The sequence below is a fragment of the Jatropha curcas genome, chromosome 3 (genome assembly GCF_041381405.1).
Source record: "Jatropha curcas cultivar XTBG-Jc1 chromosome 3, XTBG_Jcur_1.0, whole genome shotgun sequence".
NCBI classification, from domain to species: domain Eukaryota; kingdom Viridiplantae; phylum Streptophyta; class Magnoliopsida; order Malpighiales; family Euphorbiaceae; genus Jatropha; species Jatropha curcas.
In genome coordinates this window covers 29422543-29443271 of record NC_143153.1, presented here as the reverse complement: position 1 = coordinate 29443271, position 20729 = coordinate 29422543, and the positions used below count along the sequence as shown (strand labels likewise).

General features: G+C 33.6%; 2 protein-coding genes and 1 long non-coding RNA gene across 4 annotated transcripts; 1 reads left to right on the top strand and 2 right to left on the bottom strand.

The window, feature by feature from the left end:
• Positions 1-202: 202 nt before the first annotated feature.
• On the bottom strand, positions 203-1856 carry MYB84 (myb domain protein 84). 2 transcript variants are annotated; one of them, XM_020681535.3, is made up of 4 exons: positions 1443-1854; positions 1210-1339; positions 766-1127; positions 203-663 (listed from the first exon to the last, which is right to left on the bottom strand). In XM_020681535.3, exons 1-4 carry the CDS (start codon positions 1576-1578, stop codon positions 338-340), a joined length of 954 nt encoding a protein of 317 aa, XP_020537194.1. In that variant the 5' UTR covers positions 1579-1854; the 3' UTR covers positions 203-337. The 2 variants fall into 2 exon arrangements, with proteins under 2 accessions (XP_020537194.1, XP_020537193.1); XM_020681534.3 differs by having other exon boundaries at positions 203-1127; positions 1443-1856.
• Positions 1857-11472: 9616 nt separating this feature from the next.
• LOC149497883 (uncharacterized) lies at positions 11473-20419 on the bottom strand. The gene is made up of 5 exons (XR_016320204.1): positions 20263-20419; positions 19854-19970; positions 18704-18799; positions 12191-12303; positions 11473-11877 (listed from the first exon to the last, which is right to left on the bottom strand). It is a non-coding gene; the product is annotated as an uncharacterized LOC149497883 (long non-coding RNA).
• Positions 13211-14800, top strand: LOC119371287 (uncharacterized). Its single transcript, XM_089718836.1, has one exon. The coding sequence runs from the start codon at positions 13211-13213 to the stop codon at positions 14798-14800; it is 1590 nt and encodes a 529-aa protein (XP_089574962.1).
• Positions 20420-20729: the final 310 nt, after the last annotated feature.

Here is a 20729-nt window from a genome sequence, read left to right as displayed (position 1 = left end):
CAAAAGAAAGAGAAATTAAGATAGCTACTTTTTGCATTAAGTACATATTAATTAAGAAAATAGATGATAAAGTTAATTGCTTAAACATTAATTATTGATCATGGAGATTATAGTGTAAAGAATCTCGCGAATATACTACTTAAAATCCTAAAAGAAATTAAATCTAACGCGTGAAAAAATGAATTAGAAAAGGTATTAAAAGTAGAAAATTAACAAATATCTCTCTTGATTAAATTTATGAGTAATTAATTTCCAATAACACCATACCAAATTTCCTACTAACTAACAATTTACACAAATCATGTGTACTAATTAAAGAAGCAGTAGTAAGTAGTAACTATTGTGCCCCAAAATGGTAACTCGAAACTTCAAAAGATGAAGAATGATCTTGTTGCTGCGGTGGACGTTGCAAGCAAGTCTCAAACTCAGAAATAAGTGCAGGATAACCCAAATTAGAGCTTCCACTAATATTATTTTCCCAACTGCTACTTTCTCCAGAACTAATGGCTCCATTTCCATTAGTACTACCACTCAATCCATACAAACTCTGCATACCTTCTACCTGCTGCTGCTGGTTATTACTATAAACCCATTCATCGAAATCAACGGCAGAAAAAGCATCAAGCCCTTGAAAGAGACTGTAATTGCCGTTATCTACAGAAGCTGCAGTAGAAGAACCCATATTGACTGTATTTGAATATGGTTGATCATGATTAAGAGAATAAACACTAGTATTAGAAATTATCAATTCTTGATTATTATTACCACTATTATTATCATTATTATCAGAGAATCTTCCTCCTAGCTTGATCAGCAAGCTTTTAAGAGATTCTTGATCCAAGAACTGAGAATCTTGGGTTGGATTCATTACTGCTGGTATAATAGAGGTTGTTGATGTTGATGGTAACTCTGGCCAGTAATTAGTAGTCTGCTCTTGATTAATAAAGTCATTAGCAGATGCCATAAAAATCTGGTTTTCCTTCTTTATCTCTTGCTTTAGACTATTTCGTCGCGATTGTTGCTCCTTTCGCTGCTTTCCTAAAAGCTTCTTCTTTAGCCTTGTGTTCCAGTAATTCTTTATATCATTATCAGTTCTTCCTGGCAACTGAGCAGCAATGATAGACCACCTAACAAAAAATATGTAAAAAAGAATTTAAAATTAAGCATGATTTATTATTTTTAATTTACAGGTATAAATTAATTAATTACCTGCTTCCTATATTAATATAGAGGCTGCAAATAATGTTATCTTCTTCCTCTGAAAATCCTCCGTGCTTAATATTTGGCCGGAGATAATTCAGCCATCTAAGACGACAACTCTTGCCACATCTCTTAAGACCTGCATATAAATAAACAACTAATTAACAATTAATGGTCGATCTCGGCAGAAGTTGTTGGTTAACTGTTGATGATTATAAACTTTTTAAGCTATAATCAATTACCTATTTTTGAAGGTAAGGCAATCCAGTTACCACCGGTGCCATTCTGTTCGATATACTCCTTGAGCCTAGCGTCTTCCTCCGGCGACCATGGACCTTTCTTGACGTTCGCTTTGTCACAACAAGGAGCTCTGCCCATTTTTAGTTTTGCTTATTCTTAGCTATAGCTTTGGTTTCCTGTTCCTTATCCCTTAAACAATAATGGTATGATAATCTTATATATATACACACAAACACACACATATAAGAGAGTTGAAGAAAGAGAGACTATAAGAGCTAGAGAAGGAAAGACAGAGAGGAATTCAAAAAGGCAAATGAAAGAAATAAATAAAAAAGAAAGATGGAAATAACTTTATGAATAGAATAATAAAGAATTAAGAAAATGAGAAATGCCAGAACAGTAGAATATAGGTTTTTTCTTATTTGTCTTTGTCATTAGTCCAGAATCTACAACAGATATATATCCCACTAATCATAATTTTCTTCTAATATTTAAAGAAGTCTGCTTTAATAAATACCCTTCGAGAATCAAGATTGGTGATTTGATAACTAAATCAGAGCCATCCATGCAATTGGTGGACCAAAGTAATGATGCTCAAAATATACGGAGGATGATTCAATTGGTTGAATGGTTCCTTAATACTATAATTGCTAAATGAAAGGAATTGTATGCATGGTAGAGAGCGTCATTGAATTGTCCAGTACTTTCCAGGAAGAATTCCATTCGATGTAATAAATGTGTGTGAGTGTGTCATGCAACAGAAAAGAAACAGTCCAGTTTCTTTTTTTTTTTTTCTTTTCTTTTCTTTTTTTTTTTTAGGGACTTTTCTTTCACATGTTGTGGCAATTAAATAATTTTAAATTTGTCATTAGATTAATTACTACATAGGATTAGGGGATATAACTTTCTCTCTTCTATTGTAAATTCTTCATCCCATTTCCCTATTAAGAGATTTTAAATTTTAATGTTAAAATGTTTCTTCGACAATTAAATAAATAATTTTGTTTCTCAAGTTAAAATACAATTAAATAATTTTTAATATTAAAAAAACAGTTATTCATTATTATTGTTGTTTTTTTTTTTTTTCAGCAAATACATGGTATACATCCATATTTTTCACTCTTTTTTTAAATAGCATATTTATCATAAAATTAATCAAAGGTTGATGTTTTTTGAGAGAATAGTCACTAGTTGATTGGCATTTATGAAAAAAAAAAAAACCATTACTCTTTATTATTCTTTTTTTTTTTAGTGAAAACACACTCTCATTATTATTCTTGTTAGATACGAAGACTGTTACATTATAGTAACAATAACATCAAATACATTATAAACAAAATAAATAAAAAATAAATTATTTACCTTGTGCACCATTTTACTTGGGCTACATATATAAATATGGATATGATTCGTCTACACTTGGTGGATGAGTAGTTTTATAATTAAACCAATTAAAAAAAAGAATTTTTAAACAATTGTTACTATTTTTTTTTCTTAGTATATAGTTAGAAATTGTTTGAATCAAAAACCTATTTGTAATTGATTTGATATATAATTAAATGGGCTCATCCTGCGGGTGTAGATAAATTTTTTCTTATAAATGTGTCTACTCGTGATATATGGATCTACTCATATACTAAACTAATCAAAAATAATTTTTTTTTAATTCAAGCTATCATATTTATAACAATAGCTTATTATGCTAATCAATATTAACAGTTATGTACATCTCTTGCTCTGAAATCCATAAACTCAACTATATCCAAATTATCCCTCTCATTTACTCATGATAAATAGATTAATCTATCCTATATTTTCATTAGAAATGATTAAATTATACCAACCACATATAATTTAATTAATCTTTTCACTTTTCACTTTATATAAAGATGTGGAGATAAAATATTAAATTTGTAAATTTCAGATCATATAAAAATTTTCATTAATTCGGTAAGAATTGCAAAATATAAAAATTACGTGGCTGCGAAATTTCTTTCAGTCATTTTAACTTTCAATCAATAAAACAACAATAACTTATCTCTTACTATAAAATTAATTACACCAAACGCAAAAACCTCATAAAGTGCAGAACCACCACAAAATGGAGAAGAGTACTTCTGTTTCAATCCCCATATGCCATTGAATAACAAATCATGGGAGAAAGCTCTTACACCAATGGGCAAAAGCCACCAAAATATTGGATAACCTCACCACAAGAATGAGTAGCTAGGGCTATTTTCTCCATGACCTAACACACAAAAGTTCAATAATCTCTTCTAAAATAATCTTATAATTATAGGTTTAATCTAAACTTTACGTATTGATCTGTACTCAATCCTACATCACATAAGAAACGACTTTGAAAAGCATCTCTCACACATAGAAAAAAACAAATTTAAAATTCGACCTGAATTTTTTGAAATCAAAAGTACTAAAATATAACTTTTTTTTAAAAGATTAAGGTAATCAAAATTTAAATGCCAAGAATTAAAATTAAGTGAAAAAAATGTAGAATTAACTAAAATGTAGAGCCATTAACATTTAATGTACAAAAAATGGCTAATTTTAAAGCAATAATGTAAAATCGTGAGATGAAATAGACACTATAAAATTTATTTTCAGTATATTGGTATATATTACCTAAGAAATTTGAAAATTTTCACTCTTTAAGTACACTATGAGAAAGACATTTAATGATTACAGGACAAAAAAAAATGTAAATTAAAAATTTCTGAGGTTGGATTAAAATTTCTGTTATGGTTGGTGACCAAAATTGGCCGAACAAGAAGAAAAACTTACTCTGATCTAAGGAAAACAGTAACCAATGGGTTGAATTATCACAGCACAAAAATAAAAATATTAATTATTAAGAAAAATTTTCAAATAACAACAGCTGCAATAATAGAGGTTTTACTTAATTAAATCATGAATTAAGTGAATAGAGATCTCTTGGGACCCAAATTAAGCAACAAATCTATAATTAAGGACATGTTTAAATAAATGCAATATGGTCATAGTCCATTAATTGTATTATCAATAACGAAACAGGAAAGTCTACTGTCACATCCATTTCATCACTAATTCAGACCTTATCGCTTCTCGTTTTATACTTTTGTTATTTTATTATTCATTTTTTAGTATTAATACTTTTTAATGTTTCAAATGGAGCTAGAAGGTTAAATGTCAATGAGGCCATTCTATATACATTAAAAATGGTTAGTGCTTTTGACTGTGTCTGTTTTAAATTTTTGATGGTATATGCCATCATGAGCTAATCAATGGATTAAACTTTGATAGGGTTTTCTTTTCTTTTTTTTTTTCAAAAAATAAAGTATATAGAACATAAAAAAATAAATAAATATAACATTATATTGTAAATTGAAAATAAGTTGAGATTTTTTTTTTTTCCGTTTAAACATGTGTCTCCGTATCTGGACTAAGCATGATGTTTAAGTAATATGCTTGATAGTGATAATGGTTGGCTGACGTTGTAATTATAGGTAAATGCTTGCTTTAAAATGCATTCTTAATGAAAAATTGAGTTTTATTAACTATTTGAATTAATAATATTTTTATTATGTGAAAAATAGTTGTCTTTTGCCAATTGAACTGAGTGTGATCTGGTAGGGTTTTTTACTAATTTAAAAAAGGAGAGATCTCGAGTTTGAATCATTTCAATTACAAAAGTTTTCACTAATTTAGTGAGCAAAGGGGAAAGCTCCTTCATATTATATAATTTATTATTTTATTTCAATCTGTTGTGTCCCAATGAATAATAATAGGAAAAAAACAGTTGTTTTTTGAAAATTTTAAAAATTATATAATTTTAAAAAAATATTATAAAATAAATTAATTGGTAGGTCAAGAGGAAGGTAAAAATATAGAATGAAACTTTTGAACACGCAAGAAGGGAAATGGTCTTGATGGTACGGCACCATAGTCAGAAAACTTAATTTGATGGGTGTAATATTAATTGAAAGTTTTAATTAGTATTTACTTTGAAAGGGTCATTTTGACAGTAAAAAATTATGAATTGAACACAGCTAAGCTAAAGCCTCCATTCTTCTCAAGGCATTTTCTCCATAGGGGATTCTTTCTCGAGGTACTTTTCTGACTATGCCCACTTAATTAATTAATATATATATATATATACATATAAATAATTGATTTGTTATAATTTGACAACTAAAAGGCAATGGAAGAGCAGCCTGTGTTTATATTCACTGGTTTTTAATTTTGGGATTGGACTTGAACTATAATGTCATTCCTCTGCTACCCTTCTTCTTTAATACTTTATTTATGAGCAATGGAGAAGATATAAAAATGAATGGGATTGGAAGTTTTGACCGTCTTTGATATATAATTACTATTATTTAATACTTAAAAATTAAAATGTTAATTTACTTTTAAAAAATGAAATTTTTTTATTAATTTTAAATTAACACAATAGTAATAATCTTGGCAGTATAGATACGGATATAGGACACGACACCACACGGATATAGAACGCAGTAATTTTTTAAAAAGTAGCACACCAGCACGTTTAGGACATTGCATTAAATAAATATTATTTATTAATAATTTAAATACATAAAAAATTATTTATAATAATAATATAAAATAAAATAATAATTAGTTAAATCTTGAAATTAATATCATTATTGAAAATCATAACATCTCTAAATTATTTAAAGATAACTTGATAATTCCAAGAATTTCAACGACTATAAAAGAGGTCAAATTAATATCTGATAATATTCTATATTTCAATTTATTTGATACAATATTGTTAACTCTTTTTTTAAAAAAAAAAAGCTTTGTAAATTACTGATTTTAAATTAACATCACGAGTTAGTTCTTGAATTTGATAATAATAAATAAGTAATAAATTACAAATTATAAATTATAAGGTAGAGCTTTTCATTACTTTATGTTTCTTTTAATTTTATATTTTAAGTATTAATAATTATAAACACATATTTAAGACAACAATTTGAAAATTTTATTGATGAATTTATTTAAAAGTCTAATAGAATTTTCAAAGGTCTCCCTATAATGTTTAATAAGTGTTTTCAAAAAGTCTTAAATGTACCCTTAAAACGTCCGAAATTAATAAAATAAAATAAATAATAGGCCACATTTTGTAAAATTCTCTAACATATATCTAAAAATGTCGGAAAAGTGTCAACTTCTGTATAGAACAAACTTTTGATGACTTTGCCATTGGCAACTTGGGCTTGGGAATCTTTGAGTTGCCCTAATTAGCAAACATCATAATTGATAATACGCATTTTGATGTAAAATTGTGATTTGTGAAGACATCAAGAATGTGATTGTCGCACTCTAATAATATCTTATATATGCACATTCAATTTTCAAACCCATTATTCTTTTAGGAAAAAAACTATAGCATAATCCAAGAAAAATGCAGTCAAGGTTCCAAATTAGGCGTCTAACACAATTATTATTCTTCAACTTTTATTTTGCCTTTAATTACTTGTATTTAAGCTAGCCATATGTTCTTAAATAGTTCAAGTTGAGTATATTATATTCCAAAATTGTTGTGTTTGGATTAATTTCACATGTTTTAGTCTTTGACTTAAATTAAAAATTATAGGTAATTGCATGTTATTGATAACTTATAAATAATTAATACTTTAAATGAATTTTATATAATGTTGTTAAAAGAATTACAAATAATCAGTTCCTTTTTCTTTAAATTTAAATCTTTCATTCATATTGAAAAAGTAAATAACGTACACAAGTAAATATTATAACAACATATATACATCAAGAAGGAGCAAAATACAGAATTGGCTTGGCAACTCAGGAAAAAGCGTTCTATTTGGTGGCTATTTTCAGCTGCAAATCGATATTTATATATATATTTTTTTTCTGCTTTTCTCACGCATTAGGAAGGGATTTACACCTGATTTTATTATTAGATCATGCTATCTCTCGATCTTCAAGTCTTTAAATAAGCTAAATATTTTATTATTAGATTACTTGAACATTTGCAATGAAATTTAAAACTAAATATTTAAACTCCAACACGTTAAAAAGTCTAAGAAAACATAATACTTTTATCAACGAAAAATCATTTCTCTTAAAAACAAATGAAAAAACCATTCAATCTCATTAAAGGAATTACAAAATCCATGAAGGGAAAATAAATAATAGAAAAAAAAAATCTTTTTGGAAAGGTACAAATTAACAATTTTAGAAAATATATGTTTATTAAATAAAAAAAAAGTACAATAAAATAAAATATAAAAGAAAAGAGGAGATAGTCACCTCGATTAAAGAAGAATTGGCAGAGATATGAAGAAGAAATTAAATATATATATATATATATATAGAGAGAGAGAGAGAGAGAGAGAGGAGATTGTTGAAGCAAATACTCAGAAAACAATCAATCCTTTTTCATTTATAAATTATAGTAGCAAAATCATTAAATTGAAATACCAAATGAATGACTCCTAAGTTTTGTTTCGGCTACCGATTGACCAAGGCAAGATTTTACTCTACATATTTTTTAATTTGAAAATATTCAAAATTCCTTAATACTTTTTCTATCACAAAATATAAGTCGTTTTAGAATAATAGTTTGGTCCTAAAATATAAGTCATTTTAAGTATTTTAAAGAGTAATAAATAATTTCTTTTCAATTTTACTCTTATTTGTATTAAATATAATATAATAATGTGAGATAAATAATAATTTAATCATATTATTCTTGATTTTGCTAAAATTTAGAGGAATTAATTATTTTATTAATGCTCATGTAAAAACATCAAACCACTTATATTTTGGCATAGATGCAGTATCTTCAATTTATCACTTTTTTAGATGTTTTCTTAGTTACTTGTTAAATTTCTAAACCTATATATTCTCCAAAATGCAATAAAATGACCACCATGATTTGAAACTACAAGCCATATGTTTATCCTGTCATGACTTTTTGAATACTTTGGAGATGAACATTCAAAGAAACTATTTTTGTAAAGCTAAAACATTGTATTAAGGAAAATACCGGGGGTGAGACTTATTGTCAAAGAACGCTTTTTGACAAATTGTGAACTTCTAGAAAGATAATGTCCCTTAGATAGTGATATATAATATATGGAAGGCCAAAAACTTTTCCCAAGTCTTATAGACTCCATTCTTTTTAGAATGTCCTGCAATTGATAAGGGAATTATTATATTATATCTACATTAAACTTCTAACTTTCTCTTTCATTTGTAAATGATCTCTAGTCCAGTGGCAAAGGAAATGCAATGTAACATTCAATTCTCTTAATAGGTTGTATTATCTTTGATGGACTTTTAAATTATTGTAACTGCTGTCGATAGTGTAAAGTATAAAAAATAGAAAATTTATTGTATGTGCTATCGAATGGCCAAAAAAAAAAAAGAAAGAAAACTTTTTCTTTCTTTTTCTATCTTAAGCATGAATCAAGTGATTCAGAAATATTTACTCATCATATCCATTAACATCTTCATCAAGTGCATGCCTTGAATTATTTTCACTTAGCTTGATGGCAACCCACTCTTAGGAGAGAGACGAAGCTTTTGGGAAGCAAAGCAAAGATGCATTGCCTTAATTGACTCCTACAAATAACAAAATCCATTTTTAAGAAAAAAGGCAACTAAACCTTTTTAGTGAGTTAAAGAGCAAGATAATGCCTTTTGAACAAGTATTTACAAAATTGACGCTTGCTTGTCAGGACCATAAGGAAACGCTCTCAATATATCTTTTTTCGATTATAGAAATTTTTATTTAAGAAACTTGAATTCTTTTGGCTCAAACCGATTTTATTGGTATTTTAATATTATTTTTAATCAAATTACAAAAATGATATGGAGGCTCAAGAGGTGAGTTTGAGTAACCGAGTAATATTTTTAGTTGAGTTGAAGATTTTAGTACTACATTAGGAGCGAAATTGCAATATAATACTGTATTAAAACTTCAGAAGTAATAGCTAGTTTTGGCGGTTTCAATGCAATGTTGCCATGCATTGTAAATATGGGATCACTAAAAATTATTCTTATAATTCTTTTTAAATTAATATTAGACTGGAAAATATTTTTTTTTTATTTAGAAATTTTTTTTGTGATAATTCTCATTTTGTCGGTTCAATTCTGACCTCTCCACAGAGGAAAGTACCTCCCAACGCGTTTTCGTAGCTTCTATATTCTATTAAGTATTAACTAAAGCTATTAGGAAGAAAAAGGAAAAAAAAAACAAAGAGACTAAAGGTCAAAAGAAACAAGAAAAGACAAAAATCAGATATACAAATCTAGTTGAATTGAATAAGAATAATATATAAATATAAAAACAAGTTTAAATATGGTAATGGCTTTCAGTTTCATTTCATACTAGAAAGTCTAACGGTCAGGTGAATTTAGTGTTATCTTTATCATACAGTTTCAACCTGATAATGCTACTTTATATGTTGTTAATTATAAACAAATTCATTTCTTTAGAGAAAGGTCTTAGAAATTTCAATCTTTAATAGCTCCAAACCTTTGGCATCTACTTCATTTTGTTAGTGCATGACACTTAAAGATCAATTCTTACATTCATCTACTTCAAATTTGGGTGTGAAAAAGAAAAAGTTAAAGTTATAAAGAGGAGAGAACTTGTACGATTCATTTTAATTCTTACATACATATATGCACACATGCTAGTTACATATGCACTTCTTCGGATATAATAATTTTACATTCTAGTAGGACTGTAATAAATTAGCTGTTTATTTAGATTAAAGTATGTCTAATATTACCAATGGTTGAAGTGATAGCACATTTTATTGTGATAGTGTACTTTATTAGGAGAGTCAAAAACTTTTACGCTTTACGGCTCGAAAGGGATTAAACCTCCTGGTTATATATATATAAAAAAAAAAGTTTGTTTGATATTGAAATTAAAAATATTATTTAGAAAAGCTTGCTTTCTATATTGACAAACTAACCATGAAAAATATCACTTGAAACTATTGTTTAATCATTTATAATTATTAATTAAAATATGTTAAATCAACTTTAAGTAAAATCTTAATTATATTAATATTTTTTAGCATAATTTTTTTCTGAATAACACTTCAAAACAACAATAAAAAAATTTTCTTCTGGATCAATTTTTAAAGTAGACGAAAAATAATGTTAATGAACATTGTTGTTGTTTAGACGAGGCATCTTCCACTTTATTTATTTATTTTGGAGATAACTGTTAAATCCTAGCTGCAGGATAAGGTCCACTGAACTTGCTGTAGGCCCAATAATTGGGACACCATTATCAATCTAAGAGTCGTTAAAACAGCCTCTCGTTGGCCCAACAGAAAAGTTGTTAAGTGAGTCTTCTGATCTTTTCAGTTGGCCCAACATTGCAAGGATGACATAACAGCAAGTACACTGTAAATTAAGCTACTAGCTGACAGCTTTAAAATACAATTAATCTCAGTATTATTAAGCTAAAATTTAATAATTCGCTCATCCTCATCTGAAATTAAGGATCTTCAATTTCTTTATATGATTAGCATAATTGAAAGATTGCAGCCAATAATCTCTCCCTCCTGTGGCAGGTGGATGCGTATATATACGGGTATACCTCCTTCGAACATGACCATACTTTCGAACTACCGTACTGGTTTCAAAATTCTGAAATTCTTAAACTGTTAGATTCTGAAACTCTGATAACACATTTGATGCCTTCCAGTTTATTCTCCTGCTTCAAACTTCCAATCTCAATAGTCAATCTTTCTAACTTTCCAATAAATCAATCTCTTCGTAATCTTGCAATTGCTCCACAAACAAACTATTTAAAACAATGGATTTAGGCATTTAGCCTCTCAGAATGTTTTGAAGCAACTTCCTTAAGCAATGAACTTTAATACCAGATGGAGGAAGTGGATATGAAAAACTGAAATTCAAATACAAGTAAAAATTCATATAAAAAATTAATACAAGCATGCTTGAAATAAAGGTGAATGTTTCAAAGAAGTCTAAGATATCTGTTGATTTAGATCATGATTGTAGACGGAGGATTATTGTTAATTTTGGAATAGGAATCAAAATGACATTTTTAGTTCCTCAGACTTTTAACTAATTTAGTATTATTTTTTTAATCTTTTAGCATAGCCATAGTTCAAAAGGCACTAAAAACATCAAATACAATCTGACATTTACGATCTACACATCAACAGAAAAGAGAACCCACCAAGTGAACGCCTTTAAACTGCCACAAGATAGTTACGAGTTTGCGCAATCTCTACCAACGTAAAAATCACAAAAATAAGAATTCAATTACTTGAATTTGCCTAATTCAGCTCCACGGTCCAGTCCATTTTGTCCTCTATCAAACCCATTTGAAGTCTGGTAAGCACTGTATACAGTTGTTGCGAGACAGCACCGAAGCCGCCTTCTACATAAGACACCCTGCACAATTGCAAAAAAGTTCTCGGTGGTGCCGTTTTACTAAACATCTCAACCTCCCTCCTTTTTTTTTTTTTTTTACCATCGTGAGTAGATGTTCGTTTTAAAGACCATTAAAATATATAGTTATGTTTCAGTGTCAAAATTTTCTGAATCAAATTCAGTTGGTTTAAAAAAAAGAGCAATCTGATGTATCTTCCTTGTCTCAACTAAATCTAGATGCAAAACTCCTTCAAAAGATCAAATTTGTTGCTTCTCAAATCCTTTTTTCCAGTGTTCAATAGCAAAATTTAATTTAGCAATGACACACTCTTACCTTCTACCCTTGTAAGTGATGCTGCCGACGGGTGACACAACCACAGCTGTTCCAGTACAAAAGACTTCATCAGCTTCAAGCAATTCATCCACTGCCACGAGTCGTTCTTCAACCTGCATGTTCAACGGATCATGTGAAACCTGAAGCGGACTGATGCCATACCAATGTTATCAAGATGTATATATCACTGCCTTCAAACAGAGTTAAGATATGAAACCGAAGATGACCAAGGCGTCCAAGATTTTTCATGTCGGGATTTGGGATAAAGTTATTCCACCACCAACAACGTAACAATAACATATGGTTGTCCTCTCTAAGTTGAGATGAGACTTTCCAAGTTAATAAAAAGAAATATACAATAGAAAATGGAACAGATGACATTAACCCGCCACAAAAATATTAGCAGACCAAACGACATTACGTATTAGCAATGACAATGCAGCAATGTTACGTTTTGCATTTGTAAGCCTCCACTGGGTTTCATAAGTTACATTGCAGGAAGAGACGAGAGAGAAAAGGCTCTACATTCATTCATGACCATTGGAATTCAGCATATGGCCAGAGACCAAGAGTTTCATTCATTAATGACCTTTTCACTTTCAGCCTGGGAGAGTATGATAGGAATGCCACGTCATCAAGTGCAAAACCGTTTTTGGTTTATTATAGAAGGAATAAATCAGCAACGAAGGAGAGCGGTGTGCAGCAAGGAAGGGATTGAGACAGCTCAGCATGTTTGTTAGGAATGATTCTATATATATATGTTAGCAGTAATCATGTAAAGACATCTTTTATTCTTTTTGTTGTATTGAGCAGAGTATCTGCTTCGGGCTCAAGTCCTGGGGGCTGTTACAGTCATTTTTTTTTGTCTTTCTCCATTGTTATCTTCAACTTTCTCCATCTAATACTATCACTCCAAATTCTGCTCTTCAGTCAATTTTGTTTCTCTTTACTGTTCTTGCGTTCTAATCTCTATCATTTGGTCCGACCTGCTTTGGATTTTTCTGAATGCCCAAGACCAGAATGGATCAAAGGGTGGAAACTCTAGAGAAGAACGTAGCCTCCATTGAAGACTCTATTGCTTCTATCAGACTTGATCATTCTCGCCAGCTTTCGGAGCTTCAACATGGTCTCCAAGAGCTTACACACCTTCTTCTCACAGGTAAATCCCCTGCTTCTTCATCTGAGACACATCCTCCTCCTTCACCATCCAATCCAACAAACCCAGACCAGTCTGCTACCAACAATTCCCGTACCCCACTCACCACCCCCGACCTTCACCCACACTCATCATCTTCAACCCATAACTACATTCAAAAACTCGAAATGCCCATTTTCACCGGAACTGACCCATTCGGCTGGATTGCAAGATCTGAGCAATATTTTGAGTTACAAAACACCCCTCCAGACCGGTTTGTTGCCATGGCTCTCGTGGGTATGAAAGACCATCCTCTCCACTGGTTACGATGGCTTAGAGGCCGCACTCCAAACCTCACATGGACCCAACTCAAAACCGAACTCCTCATAAAATATAGTGGTTCGGATTCGGATAATCCCTACGAGCTGCTTGCTGCCACAAAACAATTGAACTCGGTGTCCACCTTCATTGATGAATTCATTACCCAAGCCGCACAAACTCCAGACCTCACAGATTTTCAACTCTTGGGGTGTTTTCTAAATGGGTTAAAAGAAGAAATCCGAGTTAGAATCCGTTCATCTGATTCTAAGGAACTGCATCGCACGATGAGAGTTGCGCCGGAGGTTGAACGCGAATTGCAGTCACCATATACTCAGAAACCCACGCTGCGCTCATCTGGTAGCGATTCTCAAGGTAAGTTTGGTCTGGGCCCTAAATTTTTCTCACCCGCCCCACTTCAAAATCTACCACCCGCCCACAACCCGACCCAAAACCCTACCCGACCCACTACTCAACCCATAACCCACTCCTCTAGACCTCCAGAATTTACCTCTCGCCAACCCTTTCTACCTGCTCCTTCCCGACATTCCACTTCCTCTCCCAGAAACCGTGGATTCAAGCACTATTCTCACAGAGAATACCAAGAATTAAGAGAGAAGGGGCTCTGTTTTCGTTGCAAACAACCTTACTCTCCACTTCATGAATGTCCTCACAAATCCCTACGGGCAATAATAGGAGGAGAGGATGAAACTCTCACAGATGAAGGGCTCCTACACGAATTAGATTCAGATATCTTCACACCTCTGCCCGTGAATCTCAACGAAAGCCATTTCCAGCAGCTTGAGCTTTCCTTATGTTCTGCCTATGGCCTCTCTCAACCCAAGACTATGAAAATTATAGGTCTATTGGCTTCTCACTCAGTATTAGTCATGGTGGACAGCGGAGCTAGCCACAATTTTGTGTCCTCCGATCTTGCTAAGACACTGAATTTGACAGTTGAACCCACTGACCCGTTCCTTGTCAAGCTTGGTGATGGCCACCGCATGAAAACTTCCAGCGTGTGCAGCAACTTACAATTACAATTGGGTTCCTACACTATTTCTGGTGATTTCTTTATGTTTCCATTGAGAGGTCTTGATATAATATTGGGTGTTGCATGGTTGGAAACACTTGGTGATGTGCAGGTGAATTGGTAGCGGCTTACTACGAAGTTCCTACATCAAAATCAGTTGGTGGAATTATGTGGTGATCCATCTCTAACCCGGGGGAGCGATTTCAGCCAAATCATTCTCTAAGGTCACAAATGTCTCTTTCTCCGCAGTCCTACTAGAATTGTCCACAGAACCTCCTCCAATGTCATGTGTCTCCGCTGTAGAGAACTCTGATTCTGAGAGCCAACAATTACAGGAACTTCTTGCGGCTCATGCTTCTGTTTTTCAGGAAATCTATGGCCTCCCTCGTCGTTCCACTGATCACAGGATCGCCTTTCAGCCAGGTCAGCGACCAATATCGGTGAAACCTTATCGGTATGGCCACATTCAAAAAGATGAGATCGAGAGGTTGGTGCATGATATGCTTTCAGCTGGAATTATCAAACCCAGCTCTAGCCCATATTCTAGCCCTGTCCTCCTAGTCAAGAAAAAGGATGGCAGTTGGCGGTTCTGCGTCGACTACAGGCAACTAAACCGATCTACAATTCCTCACAAGTATCCCATTCCGGTTATCCAGGAACTGTTGGACGAATTGCATGGTTCTCAGGTCTTCTCTAAACTAGACCTTAAGTCCGGGTTTTATCAAATTAGGGTGGCTGAAGCTGATACTCCCAAGACAGCTTTCCGGACACACTCGGGCCATTACGAATTTCTTGTCATGCCGTTTGGGTTAACCAATGCACCAGCCACATTTCAAGCGGTAATAAACGATCTCTTTCGCCCCTATCTCCGGAAATTTGTCCTAGTCTTCTTCGACGATATTTTGGTGTATAGTCACAGTTGGGATTCTCACTTGAAGCACCTAAAGCTTGTGCTCCAGCTGCTTTGTGATAACAAACTTCAACTCAATCAAAAGAAATGTTTCTTTGGTCAGAAATCAGTTGAATACCTGAGGCATATTATCTCTAAGGATGGCGTTGCTATGGATCCTTCCAAAGTCTCAAGGACACTACAGTGGCCCATTCCAAAGTCTACCAAGGCAGTGCGAGGATTTCTGGGTATTACAGGGTATTATAGGCGCTTTATCGCCAATTATGGACAACTAGCTCGCCCTCTCACCACTCTTCTCAAGAAGGAAGCCCAAGCCAAATTTGCATGGCCACAAGATGCTCAAGACGCATTCATCGCTCTCAAGCATGCCATGACCACTTCCCCTGTACTGGCAATGCCAGATTTCTCTAAGCCCTTTATAGTCGAAACCGACGCTTCTAAGTCTGGGATTGGGGTTGTCCTCCTTCAAGATAACAGGCCTCTTACTTATTTCAGCAAGGCTACCGGAGACCCAGCCATGTCCAGGTTTGCTTATGAAAATGAGTTGATGGCCCTTGTTCTAGCAATCCGGCATTGGAGGCCATACCTAATTGGGAGGTGTTTTACAGTGCGGACTGATCAAAAGAGCCTTAGGCACCTTCTTCAACAAAATGTGTCCACACCAGCCCAACAATATTGGTCAGCCAAACTCATGGGATACAATTTCAATATTGAATACAAGACCGGAAAAACGAATAGGGCAGCTGATGCCTTGTCTCGCTGTCATGATGAGATTGAATTTCAAGCCGTCTCGGGTCCACAATGGGTAGATTGGGATGCGATCTCTAAGGAAATCCGACAAGATTCCACTCTCTCCAAGATTATCTCAGAAATCTCTTCGGGTAAACCATCTCAAGCTCACTATTCTCTCATCCACAGGAATTTGTTCTATAAGGGATGATTGGTTCTGCCTCCCTCCTCTAAGTGGATACCCAAGATCATAGAAGAGTTTCATTCTACTCCGTTGGGCGAACATTCAGGAGCTTATAGATCTTACAAAAGGGTTGCCTCCAATTTCTATTGGCCGGGTATGATGGGCACCATAAAGAAGTTTGTCGCTGCTTGCTTGATCTGTCAAACACACAAATATGAGGCTAAGTCACCGGCGGGTCTGTTACAGCCGCTTCCGTTCCAAGCCAAATATGGGAGGACATAGCTCTTGATTTCATCACAGGCCTTCCAAAGTCCCAAGGGGTGGACTGCATCTTAGTGGTGGTTGATAGATTGTCAAAATATGCTCACTTTCTCGGCCTTCGACACCCTTTTACAGCTGCATCCGTAGCCACTCTGTTTATGAGGGAGATTGTGAGACTCCATGGTGTTCCGGTAACTATTGTTAGTGACCGCGACCCATTGTTCCTAAGTAACTTTTGGACTGAACTCTTCCGCTTGCAAGGTACTACTCTGTCCTTCAACACCGCTTATCACCCCCAAAGTGATGGTCAGACAGAGGTGCTAAACCGAAGCTTGGAATCCTACCTCAGGTGTTTCTCCTCCGAGCATCCGAAATCATGGGCTAAGTGGCTTTGCTGGGCAGAATACTGGTATAACACCAATTATCAAGGAGCTGCTAAGAAAACACCATTTGAACTAGTCTATGGCAGGCCACCCACAACCCTTCAGCGGTTCCTACCGGGTGAAACTCGTGTTGAAGCTCTTTCCTAGCACCTCCAAGATAGGGATAAGATACTTCAGCAGCTCCGCTACAATCTACATAGAGCTCAACAGCTGATGACCAAATATGCTAACCCCAAACGTCGTGATGTTCAGTTCTCCGTAGGAGAAAGGGTCTTCCTTAAACTCAGGCCACATAGGCAGCAGTTCGTCGCCAATAGAGTCAATGACAAGCTGGCTGCTAGATTCTACGGGCCCTTCGAAGTACTCAAAAAGGTAGGGGCTGTTGCTTATAAGCTCCAACTGCCTTTGGGATCCAAAATACACCCTGTATTCCATGTGTCTTAGCTCAAGAGGGTAATTGGCAACCATCCAGTCATTGCACAGTTGCCGGCTGGTCTCGACATAGAAGCAGGTCCATTGGTTGAGCCATATCAAGTTTGCCAGCGCCGAACTCTGCACTCCACTTCAGGCCCAATACCTCAGGTATTAATTCAGTGGCAGGGGCAAAGCGAAACAGATGCAACTTGGATAAACGAGTCTGACCTGAAGGCACAATTTCCGAATTTCAGCCTTGAGGACAAGGCTTTTTCAGAAGGGGGTGGTAATGATAGGAATGCCACGTCATCAAGTGCAAAACCGTTTTTGGTTTATTATAGAAGGAATAAATCAGCAACGAAGGGGAGCGGTGTGCAGCAAGGAAGGGATTGAGACAGCTCAGCATGTTTGTTAGGAATGATTCTATATATATATGTTAGCAGTAATCATGTAAAGGCATCTTTTATTCTTTTTGTTGTATTGAGCAGAGTATCTGCTTCGGGCTCAAGTCCTGGGGGCGGTTACAGTCATTTTTTTTTGTCTTTCTCCATTGTTATCTTCAACTTTCTCCATCTAATACTATTACTCCAAATTCTGCTCTTCAGTCAATTCTGTTTCTCTTTACTGTTCTTGCGTTCTAATCTCTATCAGAGTATCTGTCACAAATACAGCCTCTATTTGAAAACCTAGACTAGCCAGCCCGTAAATCCTAGGTCTACCCAAGCTCGACACGTTAACAGTGAAAGAAATTAAAAAGGAGGCAACAAGGATGGCTTAAACAATTTCATCAGATATCCTCATGTGCAAACTCTGGCTCTGTAGCAAATAGTACTAGTAAAAGCCTATTTAAGGAGAATAAAGTTTGACTCTGGAGCAAATAATATTGGTAAAAGCCAATTTAAGGAGGAGAACAAGTTTTGAGACTACAAAGGCAAGCTCTAGAATCAACTGAAAAAATGGCAGTGGCATCAGCTGTAAGAAAGGTGAACAGACCTAGAATTGCCATATCTCCATATTTATATAACGGAGTATGTTAGTATCATACGCTTAACACTATCATTGCAATAATTGTTTGACAAATAATCAAGATATAAATTCTCCACTATCATCTATTTAAATATTGTGTTTTTGGCTAAAAGAACATACCTGGAATCCTTCGCTTCGAGCAACATCAATTATACTCTTCCTTGTAATGCCAGGTAGAATTGTCCCTTTTATTGCAGGAGTGGAGATAACATTATCCTGAGAGCAGAGTAAATCTCAATCTGTTAAGTTTAATGATCTTGAGAAACATAGAGCTTAAACTAAAGACAAACAAAATCCTCTTATTCCATTATTTCACCAAGACAAAGGTGTAGCAGCATGGGATAGTAGAAAACAGAACAATTAAAAAGTCAAAATACCATAAGACCAAAGAACATTCAACTAACAAAGAATATGCGAGGCATCAGACAAAAAACCAAAATTACATCCAAAGCTAATTAATCTGTGGATGGAACATGAGTTAATAGCACATCTTGGAATCAGCACGTGCAAAGACGCCAAGTATCCCAGCAACCAAGCTGTTAATATAGTGACAAGCAAGGACAACATAAATGGCAATACTAAAGCATTTGCTCTAAACAATAATGTCTAGTAAAAAAACCACTGATAATATTTGCTAATAACTTTTGGATTATGAAACCCCGTCCCTTGTTTTATTAACAATTTCATTACAATAATTAACAGCTACACCTCCTGAAAAAAGATGAGAAAAAGAATAGTTCTTGAGAAAATATATATGAAGTGGAAAAAATTTGCAAAAAGCACGTCTGTCTGCTTTTAAAACCTAAAAACCTAAACCCTTATATAGATTTCAGTTTGATAAGAGGTATTTTGAGCCACAATTCCCAATTAACAAATTGGAGCAGTTATGCTGAAATCCAAAATTCAAAAGACAACAAAACAGTAAAGAAGCTGGTATTGTCAATAATAGGTTGTTAACAGCTTCCCAACAACAGCAGTAGGTGCTCCACAGTGTCACTTTGGCCGGTAGTCTTAGAAGCTGATCGGTGTTTCTATGAACATTTGGTAGGCCATAGTAGGCAAAAATAACAGCAAATAGTATACTGTTACTGGTGGTAATGGTGGTTTTGCAGCAATGACTAAAAACAGAAATCATGGCATTTTCCCTCAACACCAGGTGTCAATGACACACCCCTCAAGGAAACAACGGAAAAAAAAAAAAACTCAAAAGAGCTAATTCCTTGTTCATACTACCTTTACAATAAAAATATTAATTCCTTGTTCACAATACCTTTACAATAAAAATATTGCAAGATGAAACCTCCTCCAGATATTTTTTATGAACACAATCAAGATATAGCACATCGGAATATCCTTTGGCTTTTGCAGCAGATTGTGCCTTGAGAACCTATAAGAAAAATCCAATAAATAGAATAAAAATAGATTCAAAAAATAGATTCAAATCAAATTCACAATTGTATTACAGATGCAATATTAAATTTAAACTTATGTATGGCATGAATATTTTCATAATCATAATGATTTTTTGTTTTTGGCGGGAGAGCAAAAGGAACCAGAAGACAAAAAAAAACTTTACACCAATTTCATTTCTATGTAAGAGATAATAAGCATCTTACAGAAAGGTCCTAGAATAAATAAACAGACAGTTAAATGTGACAAGAAATAAAGGACTAACTTACTGCAGCATAGTTCCCTATAGTCTTAACACCACCAGTACCACCAGGAGATGCTCGATGCAGTTCATGCTCAATAACTAGATTGATTGGTGCAACACCTTCCTGGCATCAGATATGTAAAAGAGGCAACATTGACTAACCACCGGACGAGGATGTGACATAAATAGTAATATGTAAACCATACAATAAGCAATAACAACAACTTATGAAAATGAAATACACCTATTCATAGAGAATAGGACACATTGGAACATGAGATATGTATAAGTAGCTTCACATTTAGAAGACCCAATATGCTGCTAACTAAATATTTTACTTTATCAAGACTATTATGATTCTTGGTAATTGAAGACATAAAAATGGCATACAAGAAAAGTCCATGATCCTGTCAAAAGAAGAAAATGAGAAATGAGATAGTCATGGAAAAAAAAAAAAAAAAAAAAAAAAAAAAAAAAAAAAAAAAAAAAAAA

Coding starts and splice junctions, on each gene's coding strand:
- MYB84 (XM_020681534.3), bottom strand. CDS start 1,578: ATGGGCAGAGCTCCTTGTTGTGACAAAGCGAACGTCAAGAAAGGTCCA. Junction 1,340..1,442: donor TGCCTTACCTTCAAAAATAG/GTAATTGATTAT, acceptor ATTTATATGCAG/GTCTTAAGAGATGTGGCAAG. Junction 1,128..1,209: donor TATATTAATATAGGAAGCAG/GTAATTAATTAA, acceptor ATTTTTTGTTAG/GTGGTCTATCATTGCTGCTC.
- LOC119371287 (XM_089718836.1), top strand. CDS start 13,211: ATGGATCAAAGGGTGGAAACTCTAGAGAAGAACGTAGCCTCCATTGAA.